This window comes from Bos javanicus, chromosome 5 (genome assembly GCF_032452875.1).
Source record: "Bos javanicus breed banteng chromosome 5, ARS-OSU_banteng_1.0, whole genome shotgun sequence".
NCBI classification, from domain to species: domain Eukaryota; kingdom Metazoa; phylum Chordata; class Mammalia; order Artiodactyla; family Bovidae; genus Bos; species Bos javanicus.
Genome location: NC_083872.1, coordinates 2,044,121 through 2,059,079, shown reverse-complemented (window position 1 = coordinate 2,059,079; position 14,959 = coordinate 2,044,121). Strand labels below are relative to the sequence as shown.

The 14,959-nt window shown below is 42.2% G+C and overlaps 1 protein-coding gene across 1 annotated transcript in view; it reads right to left on the bottom strand.

Moving 5' to 3' along the window:
• The window catches only part of TPH2 (tryptophan hydroxylase 2), a 103,027-nt gene extending 88,234 nt beyond the window's left edge, over window positions 1-14,793 (bottom strand). Inside the window, exons 1-5 of the mRNA XM_061415529.1 lie at window positions 14,249-14,793; window positions 11,144-11,296; window positions 7,301-7,484; window positions 7,103-7,203; window positions 2,032-2,099 (exon numbers count right to left, since the gene is read on the bottom strand). Coding sequence (XP_061271513.1) covers window positions 2,032-2,099; window positions 7,103-7,203; window positions 7,301-7,484; window positions 11,144-11,296; window positions 14,249-14,353 — 611 coding nt within the window. The 5' untranslated portion in view covers window positions 14,354-14,793. The remainder of the gene's footprint in view (window positions 1-2,031; window positions 2,100-7,102; window positions 7,204-7,300; window positions 7,485-11,143; window positions 11,297-14,248) is intronic.
• Between the last annotated feature and the right edge of the window lie 166 nt (window positions 14,794-14,959).

Genomic DNA, 14,959 nt, shown 5'->3' with positions numbered 1-14,959 from the left:
GGTAGTCCCTTGATCGTAACTACAGGCTTCCTTGGTGGCTCAGTGGTAAAGAATCCACCGGTCAATGCAGGAGATGCAGCAACAGCTGTGGGTTGAGAACATGCCCTGGAGAGGGAAATGGTAACCCACTCCAGAGACAGAGGAGCCTGGTGGGCTACAGTCCATAGGGTCACAAAGAGTCAGACATGACTCAGTACGCACACACGCACTTGATCCCTATGCTGACAAAATCCTTTATATATACATATATATATATATACACACACACACATACAATTGTTCTTATATATATAATACATTCCATAGAGCATCTGTGTATTAAATACATTTTTGTCTATCTGTTTTATCTAAAGAAAAAGGCTCTGCCAAGAACTGAGCTTTTACCATGTCCTGGGCAGCTCGTGCCCAAAGGCCTGTCCTGCCTACCCTCTGTCTATGCAGACATGACCAGATTTCACAGGGAGGGTCTGTGAACCAAGGGGACCAATATTAAAGTCATGGCCATCTACCAGGGCCTGATGTGAAAAGGTGCATATTGTCCATCAGAGTCTTCACTGGGCAATCTGACTGGGGGCCCTGGGAGATGGAGCTAACAGCGATGGTGCTGAGGATGCAAGGGCCGTGAGGTCAGGCCCGGGCCAGCGCAAGCCGTGAGCACGCTGCTGCTGCAAGGGGACAAAAAGGCACCGTTGTCTAAAGAGGCTCAAGAACCTGCTTGGAACAGAAGAGTCAGGATGAGAGGAGACACACACGGAAAAGCGTGCCGAAGAGTCCCCGTTTTTCATGCTTATAAGAAAGAGTGAGGGGTGCCTTGGGAGGAGGGAGGGAAGAGCATCCAAAGCATCAGAGGAGGTTAGAAATGAGCACAGGACCGCCAGCCAGAGGTGTGGGGGGATCCGCTCACTTTGCTCTAAGGACCTGTGTGTCAGATTCCTTTAAATAAAAAAAGGAAACACGGGTACCCTCTAGAACACACATAATGTCCTGAATTCTCACCAAGGACAAACCTGCCCCACACAACAGTCAAGCCTCTCACCAGCCTCAAGGAGAGGAAGAAAGACACTTCCCTAGGTATGGATTTACAGTGTGTTCTGTTCACAAGATTCACGTAGCTGATCGAACACCAAAGGAAAGCAGCGACAGCGCGGTGATGGTCTGTGCGTGATTTTTATTAGTGTGAGCAGAAGAAACAGAGGCCTGACGTCCGCTCCATCTTTCCAGGTGTGGCCTGCGGCCACCACCACTCACTGTTGCCAGTCACAAACCTCCTGCCACTGCCACCTGGCCCAGTGCCAAGGCTCTCCAGTTTCACCTCAAGCATAATCCCCGACTAGGGATGAAACTCTTCCAGTTTAGGGACTTCCCTGGTGCTCCAGTGACTAAGACTCTGTGATCCCATGGCAGAGAGCCTGGGTTTGATCCCTAGTCAGGGAAGTAGATCCCACATGCCACAACTAAAGATCCCCGGTCCACACACCGCTGCGAAGACGGAAGATCCCGAGCGCCACAACTAGGACTTCACGCAGCCAAATAATAAATAACTAAAAAAAAACAAAAACGCTCCAGGTTATAGGAAGTTTCCTTTTCCTATAAAACAACCACATCTCTTCTGTGATGGCTGCTTACATGAGCCTTTTCGTCATTCTTGTGGGATCCTCTACTTTCACTGGGGAAGCTGGACGTGGAAGGGAGTTACTAAAAAGTCAAGTCAAAAGTAAAATTAAAACACATTTCCCAGGCCCTGCAGAGTGTACAGAAATGGCTCCTTGCCTTAGTTGAGCTCTGAGTACCATGGTGAAAATGTAGCACTCGGCATTTGGCCCACAGCACACATTATTTTGCAATTATACCCACATGTCAAATATCTGTGTTGGCATTTAAAGCCTACAGAGTTGGTTAGTGTATAAAATGGTTGATGTCCGCTTTCTGCAAAAGTTAAAAGGGACGGGAAGACAGATCTGTTTAACCCAGCATGTGCTCTACCTAACCCGCCAGCAGCAAGTCACAGGAAAGAGTCACACAGGTACTTACTATTTGTAACCCATGGCCACATCCACAAAATACTTTCTTCTCTGTCGATAGACATTGTCTTTAAATCCCTTAAACAGAAAAGAGATGAAGTCATTTAACAGACTGCCAAAAAAGTTAGTTGCAGAAGGCCTAAAAGAAAATTGCTGTGATGTTTATTGAGTGTCCAATTCAAACGTAATTTTCCCCCTTGGATGACCACCTTGATGACAGAGCAGAAGCAAACTGTACTTACAGTAAAACTTCATTAAATTTGGGCTATCCTAATTTGGGATGCGTGGGAATTCAGACTAAAGTTAACCTCGCCGTAAGTAAGCAGAATGGCTTAGTTAAGCAAATTGATATTGTGAACAATATCCTTTGGTTTTTAAGTATCATTTACATGTAACTGATCTTAATTACAAATTAATCTTATCTGTTCAATAAAACAGATCCCTTTAACATGGCTTTTCAGTGAGTTAACCTAAATTTAATTGCCTTGTGCAAATAACCAGTAAATGTTCATGCATTAAAATTCTATCACTCAGAATAATCATCAAAATCCCAAATTAGGATGAATTAAAGAGGTTTTGCTGTACGTTATGAGTATAGCCACATGGATTATAGTATAGTATAGCATAGTATAGTATAGTATAGTATAGCAAAATCGATTACAAGGGATCCAGACACAGGATAGCAAGCTAGCTCCATTTCCCTCTGAGTTCCTATAATTCTGACTAGTTTTCAGCCAAGTTCAAGATTTTACCCATCATCACGCTCTTGGGAAATGAACCATCCTGTCTGTCATTCTCCTATCAAGTGGAATCCTTCTAAGAGGACTTCCTGGTTTACTCAAGAGTCTCTCTTGTCAACAGACTTTCAATTTCCCTTTCTTTCAGGTACCTTCAGACAATCTTCCCAGGGGTGTTTCTTCAAACAGCTGGAAGCCCAGATGGTATGGTTTCAATTTAACTTCTTACCTCTGCAACCCCTGGAGCCCTGAAGGAAACCCAAGACAGGAGGGCCACTCTGGGCAAGAAGGTCGGGCGAGAAGACAGGCTGCCGGGACCACGGCTCCGGGAGGAGAACCGGGACAGGCCCATAAAGGCCTGAGCCGCCTCTGCCCAGTCGGCATCCACTCAGACATGTTTAAGGGGAAACTTAGCTCATTTTGCTCTCTCTTCCGGCTGAAGGAGAACTGGCTTTGAGGTCAGAAATCTTCACAGGACTGAATGCCGAACAGAAACAGAATGTCCACTGCCAAGAGCCTTTCTCTCAGCAATGACAAAAGGTCAGCAACAGAGGGAGACAGTGAGTGCCCTGAGGTCACCCGAAGGCCCTGCAGAAGGGAAGTGCGCCCACCCTCAAGGCTAGCACTCTCTTTTTCGCTATGAATTGGGGGTCTTTAAACTGGAGTTCAAAAGCAGGCTGACAGAGCCTTCAATGTCTATATACAAAATCTGTGATTACAGTTACAAAATTTGTGACCACCTTTACAAATGGGTCTGCGACCTAAGAAAAAGGTCTTATGCCACAGAGGTAGAAAGTGCTAGAAAGTGCGGATTTAAACACTCACTAGTCACACCCAGGAACCTGGGATGGTAAAACTGAAGAATTCCAAGCACCCTTAAGACTCAAAGAGAAAGCAGGCCGCGACGAAAGGAAAAGAGTTATGTGAAAATCTGAGCATCTGTTCCCTGATTCCTGCCAAACCAGACACCATGGTAACAGCACCGTAATCTGCTGGGCTTCCCAAAGAATCTTGACTATCTCCTTGGCAAACACCTGCACCTTTTCCAGGCACACAAGAGAGTGATTTACTCATCATGGCTCATCAGCCTAGCGTGGTGGTAATTACACAAGTGTTATGGGCGAACCAGAAATTTCAGCACTGAAACGTGCACGGACTGGCAAAATAGAACAGAGATGCTAGCTACACTAGCGATTACAGAGACACAGAATTCCTTGGCCATCCATTGTAAATTGATGCCAGGGATAAGGTTACCAGATAAAATATAAGACACTCAGGCAGTATTTGGGACATTACTTATACTAAAAAAATGTTATTGTTTATGTGAAATGAAAATGTAACTGGGCATCCTATACTTATATTTGCTAAATCTGGCAGCACAAGCACTTAGAGAGTATCTGCTAGACATGACCCTTCCTCTCTCAATTTAAATCAAGGGGAACTGAAGACCCAACCAGCACCCAAAAGTGCTCAGCTGAATGTACACTGGCAAGCATAGCTATCCCAAATCGGCCAACCCTGGCAGAACACTGGAATCATTTGCCAAGGCTTAAATAATACTCCAAATCTGGACACATTCCCAGAGGTTTTGATGTAAGCACACTGAGATGAGATGCTGGCATTAGTATATTTTTCTAATTTCCCAGAGATTATCTAAATGGAAAGCTAGGGCCGAGAATCACCGAGTTAGGGCACAAGTTCTCAAACTTTAGAGCTCACTGGACTCTCTGGTAAATCCATTTAAAGGCAGATTCCAGGGTTCATCCCTGGAAGATCTGATTCAGTAGGCTTCAGATGAGCCCCTCAGGTACTGCATGTTTAATGAGAGCCTTATGCAGGGAACCTTGAATCCCACTTTGAAAGACCCTCGCAGTCTGCTGCTGCTGCTAAGTCGCTTCAGTCGTGTCCGACTCTGTGCGACCCCATAGACGGCAGCCCACCAGGCTTCCCGTCCCTGGGATTCTCCAGGCAAGAACACTGGAGTGGGTTGCCATTTCCTTTTCCAATGCATGAAAGTGAAAAGTGAAAGTGAAGTCGCTCAGTCGTGTCCAACTTAGCGACCCCATGGACTGCAGCCCACCAGGTTCCTCCATCCATGGGGTTTTCCAGGCAAGAGTACTGGAGTGGGGTGCCATTGCTATTCAAAGTGTGGTCCCCAGACCTCCAATGTACTCCTCAACTGGGAGCTCCCTAGAAAGGCAGAATCTCAGGACCTCCACCTGCATTTTGAAAAGATCTACGTGATTTGTATGTCCTTTAATGTTTGAGATGGACTCACCTACATATTTAACCCTTTCTTGAGAACCTCAGCAGCATGACTCATATTCCAAGCCCCTTGTGAGCCATCTCAGCACAAGAACGTGATCCTAACATAATAATCCCTGCCTTGGGACTGAAATTATTCCCAGGCACAAAAATTCCTTAGAAACTTTTATGTATCTTCATCAAATAATAATTTTAAAAACACCAACTTAGCAGTATTAAACTTTGCATAATGAAAATTTGGTGTGCTTATGTAAAAGAAATATATGTGGTAAAAAATGATGAGTCAGGTAGGAGATTGCTAAGTACCTGCAATTATCTCAAGTGGCTGCATAGAAAATAAGAGAAGGTATCATAAGACGGGAGCAATTAGGAATGATGGAACAAAATTAAGCATATAACAATTTATGCTGGGTATTAGAATATATTTTTTCACAGCAAGGTCAGTGGTTCCTGTGGTTGTTCTGACCCCCTTTCTCTAGCTTGAGAAATTTCCAAACTAGACTAAGGGGAGCATTTGGAAATGAGAGGTTAGCAAAAAAAACCCTTTACTGTCCAGGCATTGATCTGCATGATTTAATACAGCATTTCTTTTCCCAGAATTAAGCATTTACTCTTGCCAAAATGCTTTCCAGTTGTTTTATTAACTAGGCCTTTCAAACACCCCTTTGAGCTCAATAAGCATTTTATGTCCGCTTTTTATGTAAAGAATTTGAGTTGCAGAAGTAGAGGGACTTGCCCAAGGTCATCCTGCAAATTAACAGCTGGTGTCTGAGCCGTCCTGTTACTGCTAAGATCTTAAATCAGGCTTCTGTGCTAATTCTGACGCCTCTGAGGTGGAGAAGGGGAAGATAAACAAATGGATGATTATTAAAGATACTTTTGAGTATTTCTCTAAAGTTCAGGAGCCTTTCATGTGAACTACTGTGAATTATTCTGAATTTTTAAGCTATACTGGCAAATGTAACAATGTGTCTGAGCGAGCTCAGTTTTTTGAATCATGGAATTGAATTAGGCTTGTCTGACCACTAAATGGCATGCTACGAATTGGTTTGAGTTTGTATTTTATGCCAAAAGACTGGTTTGACTGAAAAGCTCTCTCTTGCTGAAGTTGTCCTGGTTTAGCAGTGGTTCTCACACTTGCGTGCGGGCTTAGTGAGACAAGCTCCCAGGTGATACCGAGGCAGCTGGTCCCAGGACCACACTTAGAGAACCACTGTGCAGTCTGTCAGATTTCCAGACTTCCTCCATTTAAATAAAATGGATATCTGAAAACCATTACCCTCAGTCCACAAAAGGCTCCTATAAGCATGACCAATCTGCTCGGGTTTCACCCTTTAACCCACCACTTTTAGACACAGGGCACTGGGGGAAAATTCTTTGTAACAAAGGAGTATATTGCTTGCTTCTCCCAGGCTACTAACTGTACTTCATTCTGACCATAAAGAAGTTTCAGGCCTCTTGTGTTAAATAAAAACTGATGTTAAGGGGAAGAGAGGGAATAATGGGAAATGCTTACTACATATCATATTTCTTTAAAGGTGGTCATTTTTACAGCTGTAGAGCTGAGATGGCGGTAAATAGATTCAGGAAGGAGAGATGCGTCTTCCATTATGGTCTGATTCTATCACCCTCTGCCTTTCCATTGAGACTGAAGTCCACCACATTGCTCTGCTCCTACTTCCCGTCAAGGAAAATAACAAGGAGAATTTTACTCTCTCACTGAGCCCCATAACACCAAGTCCTCCCTAGTTTCCCAAAGAGGCGACCAAGTTCACTTCCTCCTTTCTTCCCAGGGCCACCATCTGCAAGTATATTTCAGGCTGTCTAATTCTACAGAAATGCTCTCCAAGGTTTATACTCTCCTCCTCTTTTATCCAACCCCTTTAAAAATAAAAGCAAGGTGGAACTACCATCCTTCTAACCTGCTTCCAGCCAACGAATACGTATAGAGAAGCTTTATCATTTAAGAGCCTGCTCTCAGTTACAGGGAATAAATAATAAATTGCTCTATGATAAAGCATCATGGCACTGCCATATGCTGGAAGAGCACATGCAGGATGGATTTGACTGGGCACTTACTGGGTGGTCGGCATCCAGCTCCGAACCATACATGAGAACTCGATGAGAACACCTGTCTAACTCCGAGATCTTCCGGGGAAACCAGGGCACGTCCTCCAACTCTGTTGGAAACACAGTGCAGGTTCAAAAATATTAGCTTTCCCCTTTGCAACACGTGTCAGCTTGCAAAATCACCCAACAGACAAAAACTGGCCTTGCCTTCTTCCTCCGTCCAAATGTTCTCGGGCGGATTCAGCGTCACGATCGTGGTTTGAAATTTCAGTGACTGAATGAGCTCATTGAATTCCGTTTTGCCACACTCACAGTCCACAAAGATTTCAACTTCCGAACTTCGCCGCCGGGATTTCCGGGACTCAATATGAATCATGTTGACATGCTTTTCCTGTGAAAGTATAAACAACAGATCTAAATCATCTTCAGGGCACAACAAAAGAGATGCCATGGACTGTCCTTGTTTAACATGTAAGCAGAAAGGTGCCAAGTGCCCACAAAAGAGGAAAAGACAATTATCTCCCTGTTTGGTTGACTAAAACATGGAAATGTTTTCCAGCCATTGTCTCTATGAATAAGAACAGTAACTGTGCATAGGTTTTCCTGTCTCTTTTTCAACAAGGAGAGACATTATGGTATATAAAGGGCCCCATAAAATGTATAATAATTATGAAGATTATCATTTTCTAGAGGAGTCCACATCCCAATGGTGGTGTGCATGCTTATTTGGGGGGAAAAATTAGTTTATCATTCTGTTATATATCATATTGTCAGATTGATTGATTTTTTTATATGTATTTTCCCCAAAAACTTATAACTCAAACTCTTGATTTTATAGTAACAAAACATTTCCTTCTGAAATAAAACTTAAGATAATTGTAGAAGAAATAATTAATAGTATGAACAGCAGGCAAATAAGGCAGAAACGGGGAAGGTGACATGAAAATGACTGAAATTTGGGAAACACTGACCGAAGAGTGGCCCACAATTTAGGGGGGTGGGGTGGGGGAAGGAAGCAAGAAAAGTAGCTAAGGAAGGATCTCTGTAGGCAAGAAGATAAAAGAAGACTCCCTAACGGAACCACTTAGGAACTATTCTCTTTCAGCAACCTCCAGGCTAACTAACTTCATCCAAGAATGTGTTGCTGCCAACTATTATGATGGATTTCATGAGTAAAAGCTCCTTACAATAAGATGTTCAAAGCAGGGCCGCAATTTCACACTTAAGTCTCCGGTTTAAATTTCCCCAGTGATTTAGTGTTTCTTTGTCCTCAGTTAACTGAAGACTAAGTTCTCTCCATCCTAACCACCCCCAGACAAGCAGATACCTCCCCAATAGTCCACTAGCCTCTGATTATCAGCATAACTCCTAGTACAGTCCGGGAGGCCTCAGACCTTTCAGTACAGCAGCAGGATAGGCAATTTCCAGCGCCAGACCAGGATGAAATCACAGCATCCTTCTCTGTATAAAGAAACTCATCCTGTGACCAGGCCACTAATTGCTCTACTTATGTTTTTAATAAGTTTTGCAATAATGCCATATTTTCTAAATTGGGAGGTAATAAAGGTAAGATTAACATGAGGTTCAAAGTTTAAGCGTCTTCACACAACTGGGTCACTGCGTGGACTTTGGTTGAAGCAGAGTGGATATTTTTAGACAAGAAAACTGGGGTCCAGATGGGTTAAGTGATGTAACTAAGACCCCAGCACCAGCTGATGGCCAAGTGAAAACCCAGAGCTGACGACTGTGTCTCCTGGGGTTTTTCCACTGCACCCAGCTTGGAATTGAATTGGCCTGCCATTGGGCACTGTATGGAGACAGCACTGGACGATATCATTATGTGTAAAATATTTCCCCAAACTTCCATTACCACTGTTTATTGTACCTGATCCTTTCTTCAAGGTCAGAAGAGAACAAGGAAATATTTTCCAAATCAGGCTGCTAATTTCCCCTCTATGGTCATCAAAGAGGCATCACAATAATGCCTAATGTCTGCACACTTTACAAAGCACTTACACTCCTGTTATTTCAGCACAACAACCTTGTTAGGTAGGAATTATTACTGCTATTTTACAAATGAAGCTACTGAATTTAGGAAGCAGCTAGGGATTAGCTGAGCCAAGAGAACACAGGTCTGAAACCTCTGCCCGCAATTCAGTCTCTCCATGGCGCCAGCAGCCCAAGGCACCAAACGGTGCTAGCCCCCGTTATAGCTCTAACTATGGCCAGTGCCCCCAAACAAAACCCACTGGTAAAAGAGGCATGTCCTGAAGGAGAGGGAAGCCATCAGGTGTACCCAGGCAAGAAGTCAAGAGTTTTTCTGGCTTTTTATAACCTTCCCCTCAACCACAATCTTTCTTGAGGTTTCAACCCACCCACTTGGATGACTGTGTTTCTACAAGAGAAAGCTAGCCGGAGCTCCCAGGCTTCCCAGGTGGCGCTAGTGGTAAAGAATCTGCCTGCCAATGCAGGAGATGTAAGAGAAGTGTGTTCAATCCCTGGGTTGGGAGGATTCCCCTGGAGAAGGGCATAGCAACCGACTCCAGTATTCTTGCATGGAGAATCCCATGGACAGAGGAGCCTGGTGGGCTACAGTCCATAGGGTTGCAAAGAGTTGGACACAACTGAGGCGACTTAGCACACACACAGTCCTAGGTCCTATATAAGGAGAATGACTCATCTTTACAAAAGACATGTTAGGTTCTTGAAACAATGAGGCTTAGGGGAATAACAAGTGCTTATACCTTGCTTATTTAACTTATATGCAGAGTACATCATGAGAAACGCTGGGCTGGAAGAAGCACAAGCTGGAATCAAGATGGCCAGGAGAAATATCAATAACCTCAGATAAACAGATGACACCACCCGTATGGCAGAAAGTGAAGAGGAACTCAAAAGCCTCTTGATGAAAGTGAAAGTGGAGAGTGAAAAAGTTGGCTTAAAGCTCAACATTCAGAAAATGAAGATCATGGCATGTGGTCCCATCACTTCATGGGAAATAGATGGGGAAACAGTGGAAACAGTGTCAGGCTTTATTTATCTGGGCTCCAAAATCACTGCAGATGGTGACTGCAGCCATGAAATTAAAAGACGCTTACTCCTTGGAAGGAAAGTTATGACCAACCTAGATAGCGTATTGAAAAGCAGAGACATTACTTTGCCAACAAAGGTCCGTCTAGTCAAGGCTATGGTTTTTCCTGTGGTCATGTATGGATGTGAAAGTTGGACTGTGAAGAAAGCTGAGTGCCAAAGAATTGATGCTTTTGAACTGTGGTGTTGGAGAAGACTATTGAGAGTCCCTTGGACTGCAAGGAGATCCAACCAGTCCATTCTGAAGATCAGCCCTGGGATTTCTTTGGAAGGAATGATGCTAAAGCTGAAACTCCAGGACTTTGGCCACCTCATGTGAAGAGTTGACTCATTGGAAAAGACTCTGATGCTGGGAGGGATTGGGGCAGGAGGAGAAGGGGATGACAGAGGATGAGATGGCTGGATGGCATCACTGAGTCGATGGACGTGAGTCTGAGTGAACTCCGGGAGTTGGTGATGGACAGGGAGGCCTGGCGTGTTGTGATTCATGGGGTCGCAAAGAGTCGGACATGACTGAGCAACTGAACTGAACTGAACTGAATACTAACATATCACATTTTATGCCATCAATGTGCTCTAGGACATATGCATGAATCAAATGTGAACAAATTGAATCAGGCTGCAAGCTCTTAATATTTAAAGATACCTTCTTTGGCTTCTTTTGTCTTTGCCTTTCCAGGTGTGAGGCTCACACTTTTAATGTACCGACTTCCTCACCTGACAACAGTATGCAGAATTACTAATCGACTGACTGTGAGTTAATAAACCATTATTTCCACGAATGTTTATTTTATTGTTTGACAGACCAACCCCTCTTATAGAGCTTCATGAAGTTTGGTCTCTTTGAACGTTTCAACACATTATCTAGAAATGGATTCAGTGATACTTCATAAGAGATGACAGGTTTGTAAACCAGCACACAGACACTTTTAAAGTTGGATAATGATGTTTTACATTCACCTGGAAGAGTTTCAGTGCCTTGACCAATCCACCAACTTCATTTTTCAAGGAGAACACAACTGCCGTCTTGCCACTCTCGGTAGCAGTGTCATTTTTGCTGCTTCCCTTGTTGCCTTTTTTATCATCATTTTTGCCAGAGTTAGTTTTATTTAGCTTCAAGAAGGGAGAAACACACACAAAAGTATTAGTTAGGATTCCAGAGTTCTCTGTAACCAGATTCTTTTTCAGATATTCCATTCATATGCTGGAACCCTTAGCAAGCATACAAACTCAAGGAGAAGTTGCCAAGCCACTTATAACTATCGATCATAAGTACTGGTCTAATTTATTCATGGGCACTATTTTGCAATGCTCAAAGATATCATCCAATGGTTGAAATTAAAGGGAAATCATATTTGCTTCATTTTAATAGCAACAAAAATCTGACCATCATAAAGTCTCTTGTCTACTCAGCCATTAAAAAGAATACATTTGAAGCAGTTCTAATGAAGTGGATGAAATTGGAGCCTATTATACAGAATGAAGTAAGCCAGAAAGAAAAACACCAATACAGTATAGTAATGCATATATATGGAATTTAGAAAGATGGTAACAATAACCCTGTATATGAGACAGCAAAAGAGACACTGATGTATAGAACAGTCTTTTGGCCTCTGTGGGAGAGAGACAGGGTGGGATGATTTGGGAGAATGGCACTGAAACATGTATAATATCATATATGAAACGAGTCGCCAGTCCAGGTTCCATGCACTATACTGGATGCTTGGGGCTGGTGCACCTAGAGGGATGGTATGGGGAGGGAGGAGGGAGGAGGGTTCAGGATGGGGAACATATGTACACCTGTGGCGTATTCATGTTGATGTATGGCAAAACCAATGCAATATTGTAAAGTTAAAAAATAAAATAAAATAAAAAATAATAAAAAGGAAAAAAAAAAGTCTCTTGTCTGAATAACTCCTTTCTTTCTAACAGATTTTATAGCATGAAGTTTGGTCTGTTAGCCTAGTTGAATTATATCAAAGCTATATTAATTACTAAACATAGAATTAAGCTATATTAATTACTAAACATATTTTTCACAATAATTTTTTCAGTTAATCTTAAAAACAAAATATTAATTTTGTGCTGAAATATGTCAGAACATACACTGAAATTGAGCACCTTACATTCTGCAAGTAGATCCACATGGTCAATGTGAGTCTATCTGCAGAAGTTCAGCACATGGGAGTGTATTCAGTGAAGACCACCTGTGTCAGCAGATGATATCTGAAAAGTGGCCATAAAAATTCAGCTGCATGAAAAAACTGAAGAAAAGAAAGAAAGATGAAGGAGGGGAGGGAGGGAGAGAGACAGAAAGCAAGGCAGGAAGGAAGAGGAGGGTAAAAAGAAATCAAGAAACAAAGAGGCTAGCTCATCATTAGGAGCCAAGAGCAGAATCTGAGAAATCGAAAAATATTAGCACTTCATTGGCCAACCAAGATACCATAATAATACACAACTAGGTAATGACTACTAGTCCTACTGGCTAAAGACAAAAACGACAGATTCCAGAAACTTGGATCACATTGTCAGAAACACACAATTATAAAGCTGGAAACTTACTCAGCAGAATGCAAACTGGAGTGTACCTTTCCATGTTCTTTATACATAGATGAAGACCTGGGCAAATAGAACTTTCTCCCTGGCAGACAGTGACAGAGTGCAGTCATACCAATCTATTACTTGCTCATGAAACTGAGAAACGCACATTTGATATGGAACCCAGAGAACAGTTCTTTGTTATTTTCTTCCTCTGATTTCTCTACTGGCTTTATTTTCACATGTTACCATTGCCTCACTGACTAGATTTATATATCACAGAAATAAATATTTTATAATTTATGACTTGAGGGACAAAAGAAGTTTATGCAGGCATTGGCATTTGACAGTATGTTCCATCATTAAAAACTCAAATGTTGTAGTGCTCTCAACATCTGCCACAGATCTCATATATTTTAAGTAGTATTTTCTATATGAAAGGGTTATTATACATTAACCATAACTCTGAGTTTTCCTCCCAGAAGGTCACTATGGCTTCAGAATTCTTCATTGTAATATCTCATTCAAATATTCATTTCTAACATTTAAATGTTAGAAAACTTATTTATGTTTTAGACTCATTTTTGCAAATTGATTTAAACAGTTCTTCAAAACTTGTCCTGATTACTCTTCAACACTTTTAGGGGTAATAATATACTAGGACAGTACAACCCTCTGGCACATAGCAGAGCTACAATACTAAAACAGATTTTCCTATGATACACACTGAATTGTAATTGGTTGATTAACTCTGGTAATATGGTAATGAAATATCATTTAATAGTTTTAATAATTAGAAATCTGAATACATTTTTCATTCACTGTCTTTTTTATTAAATCCTATGATTATTACCCCATATCACGATCTAAATCCTGCAAAATGTTACTTTTTCATTCTGTTACTGTTTTTTTAATAAAACTGCCTTAAATATTGAAACAAGTGGTATATTGCTTTCATTACCCCATCAATTAAACTGAAAAATAATGGAGTAATGAGGAACACAGGAAAACTTTTGAAAGGAATCTGATCTTTCTCTTATTCCAATAAACAGCACCTATAGACAAAACCAGAAAATATTACTTTGTGTTTAAAGACCAGGTTTTATATATGGAAGAGGCTACAGAAGACACAATAATCTTGCAGGAACCATAAAAATCCATTTAATTTCTTCTCCCTGTTCCGACTCATAATAAACGGTCCTTTCAAAAATTCTGCACATTTATTTTGGTTGTTGATATAAGACATTGTTTCATAGAACTTCTCATTCTTAATGTTTGGGAACTTCTTTACTTTCAACTCAAAAACTTTGAGGAAAGAGAGTTTTGCCCTGTAGAGATCAGGACAGCTGCTTTACTTTATGGAGAGAGAAGGAAGGGTGGAGAGAGGCAGGAGGAAGGCAGGTTAGACAGATGATAGAGGAAGGAATTAAGGGTGTGTGCTTAGAGTAGGTGTCCCAGTGGCAAGGATAGGACTATCCCAAGCCTGGAAAACACTCCTCTAGGGAGTGCCAGCTACTCAGTACTCACTGTTAAGCTGGTGAGCAGCTGATGCTCTTCGGGCACTGCTGAATCCAGGGAAAGCCCTCTCCTTGCCCAGTATTTACTGGAAAACATCATCATTGCTGGCTGCATGGGTCCCGATGTAACTTGCTTCCTCTGCAGCAGCGGGACTAGCAGGGCAGCAGCCACAGTGAGGTGAGAGGAGCTGGCAGGCAGCGGACCTCTCGGGGCGCTGACCAGAACCGTGGTGCTGAAGAAAACGCACTGCGAATCTTCCCCTTCCAGGCCCCTTTATATGAGTGACTGGGGACTGATGGAAGGCTGATTAGAAAGAAACTCATTTCTGGCTGCCGATGGCCACAGTCAGATTACAAACCTGAAGTCTGGGGTTATCTGTGTTCCCCTGCTATTTGTTTGTTTCATAGGTCGAGTAGCTGCTTGGGCGTGGGTGGCAGAGAACAATACATAACGGAGTGTTATTTGTAAAAGAAAACATCTCTCCCCTGACCTTAGCTCTCATCTCTCAAACCTGCTACTGGCAAGTTAGCCTCACCCTTAAGGTAATGAATTCAATGTTTTCCAAAAAAAAGTAAAATAATTCGAGAAAGATCAGTATTGCAGAGTCCCTAAGCCATTTTACTTTATGTTAATAAATTTTTTCTGATCTGATGTGTTATGACTGTGTGAGTGGAATTGTGTGTGTGATGGCGTTCATAAAATGCACTGCTCCCCAGTCGT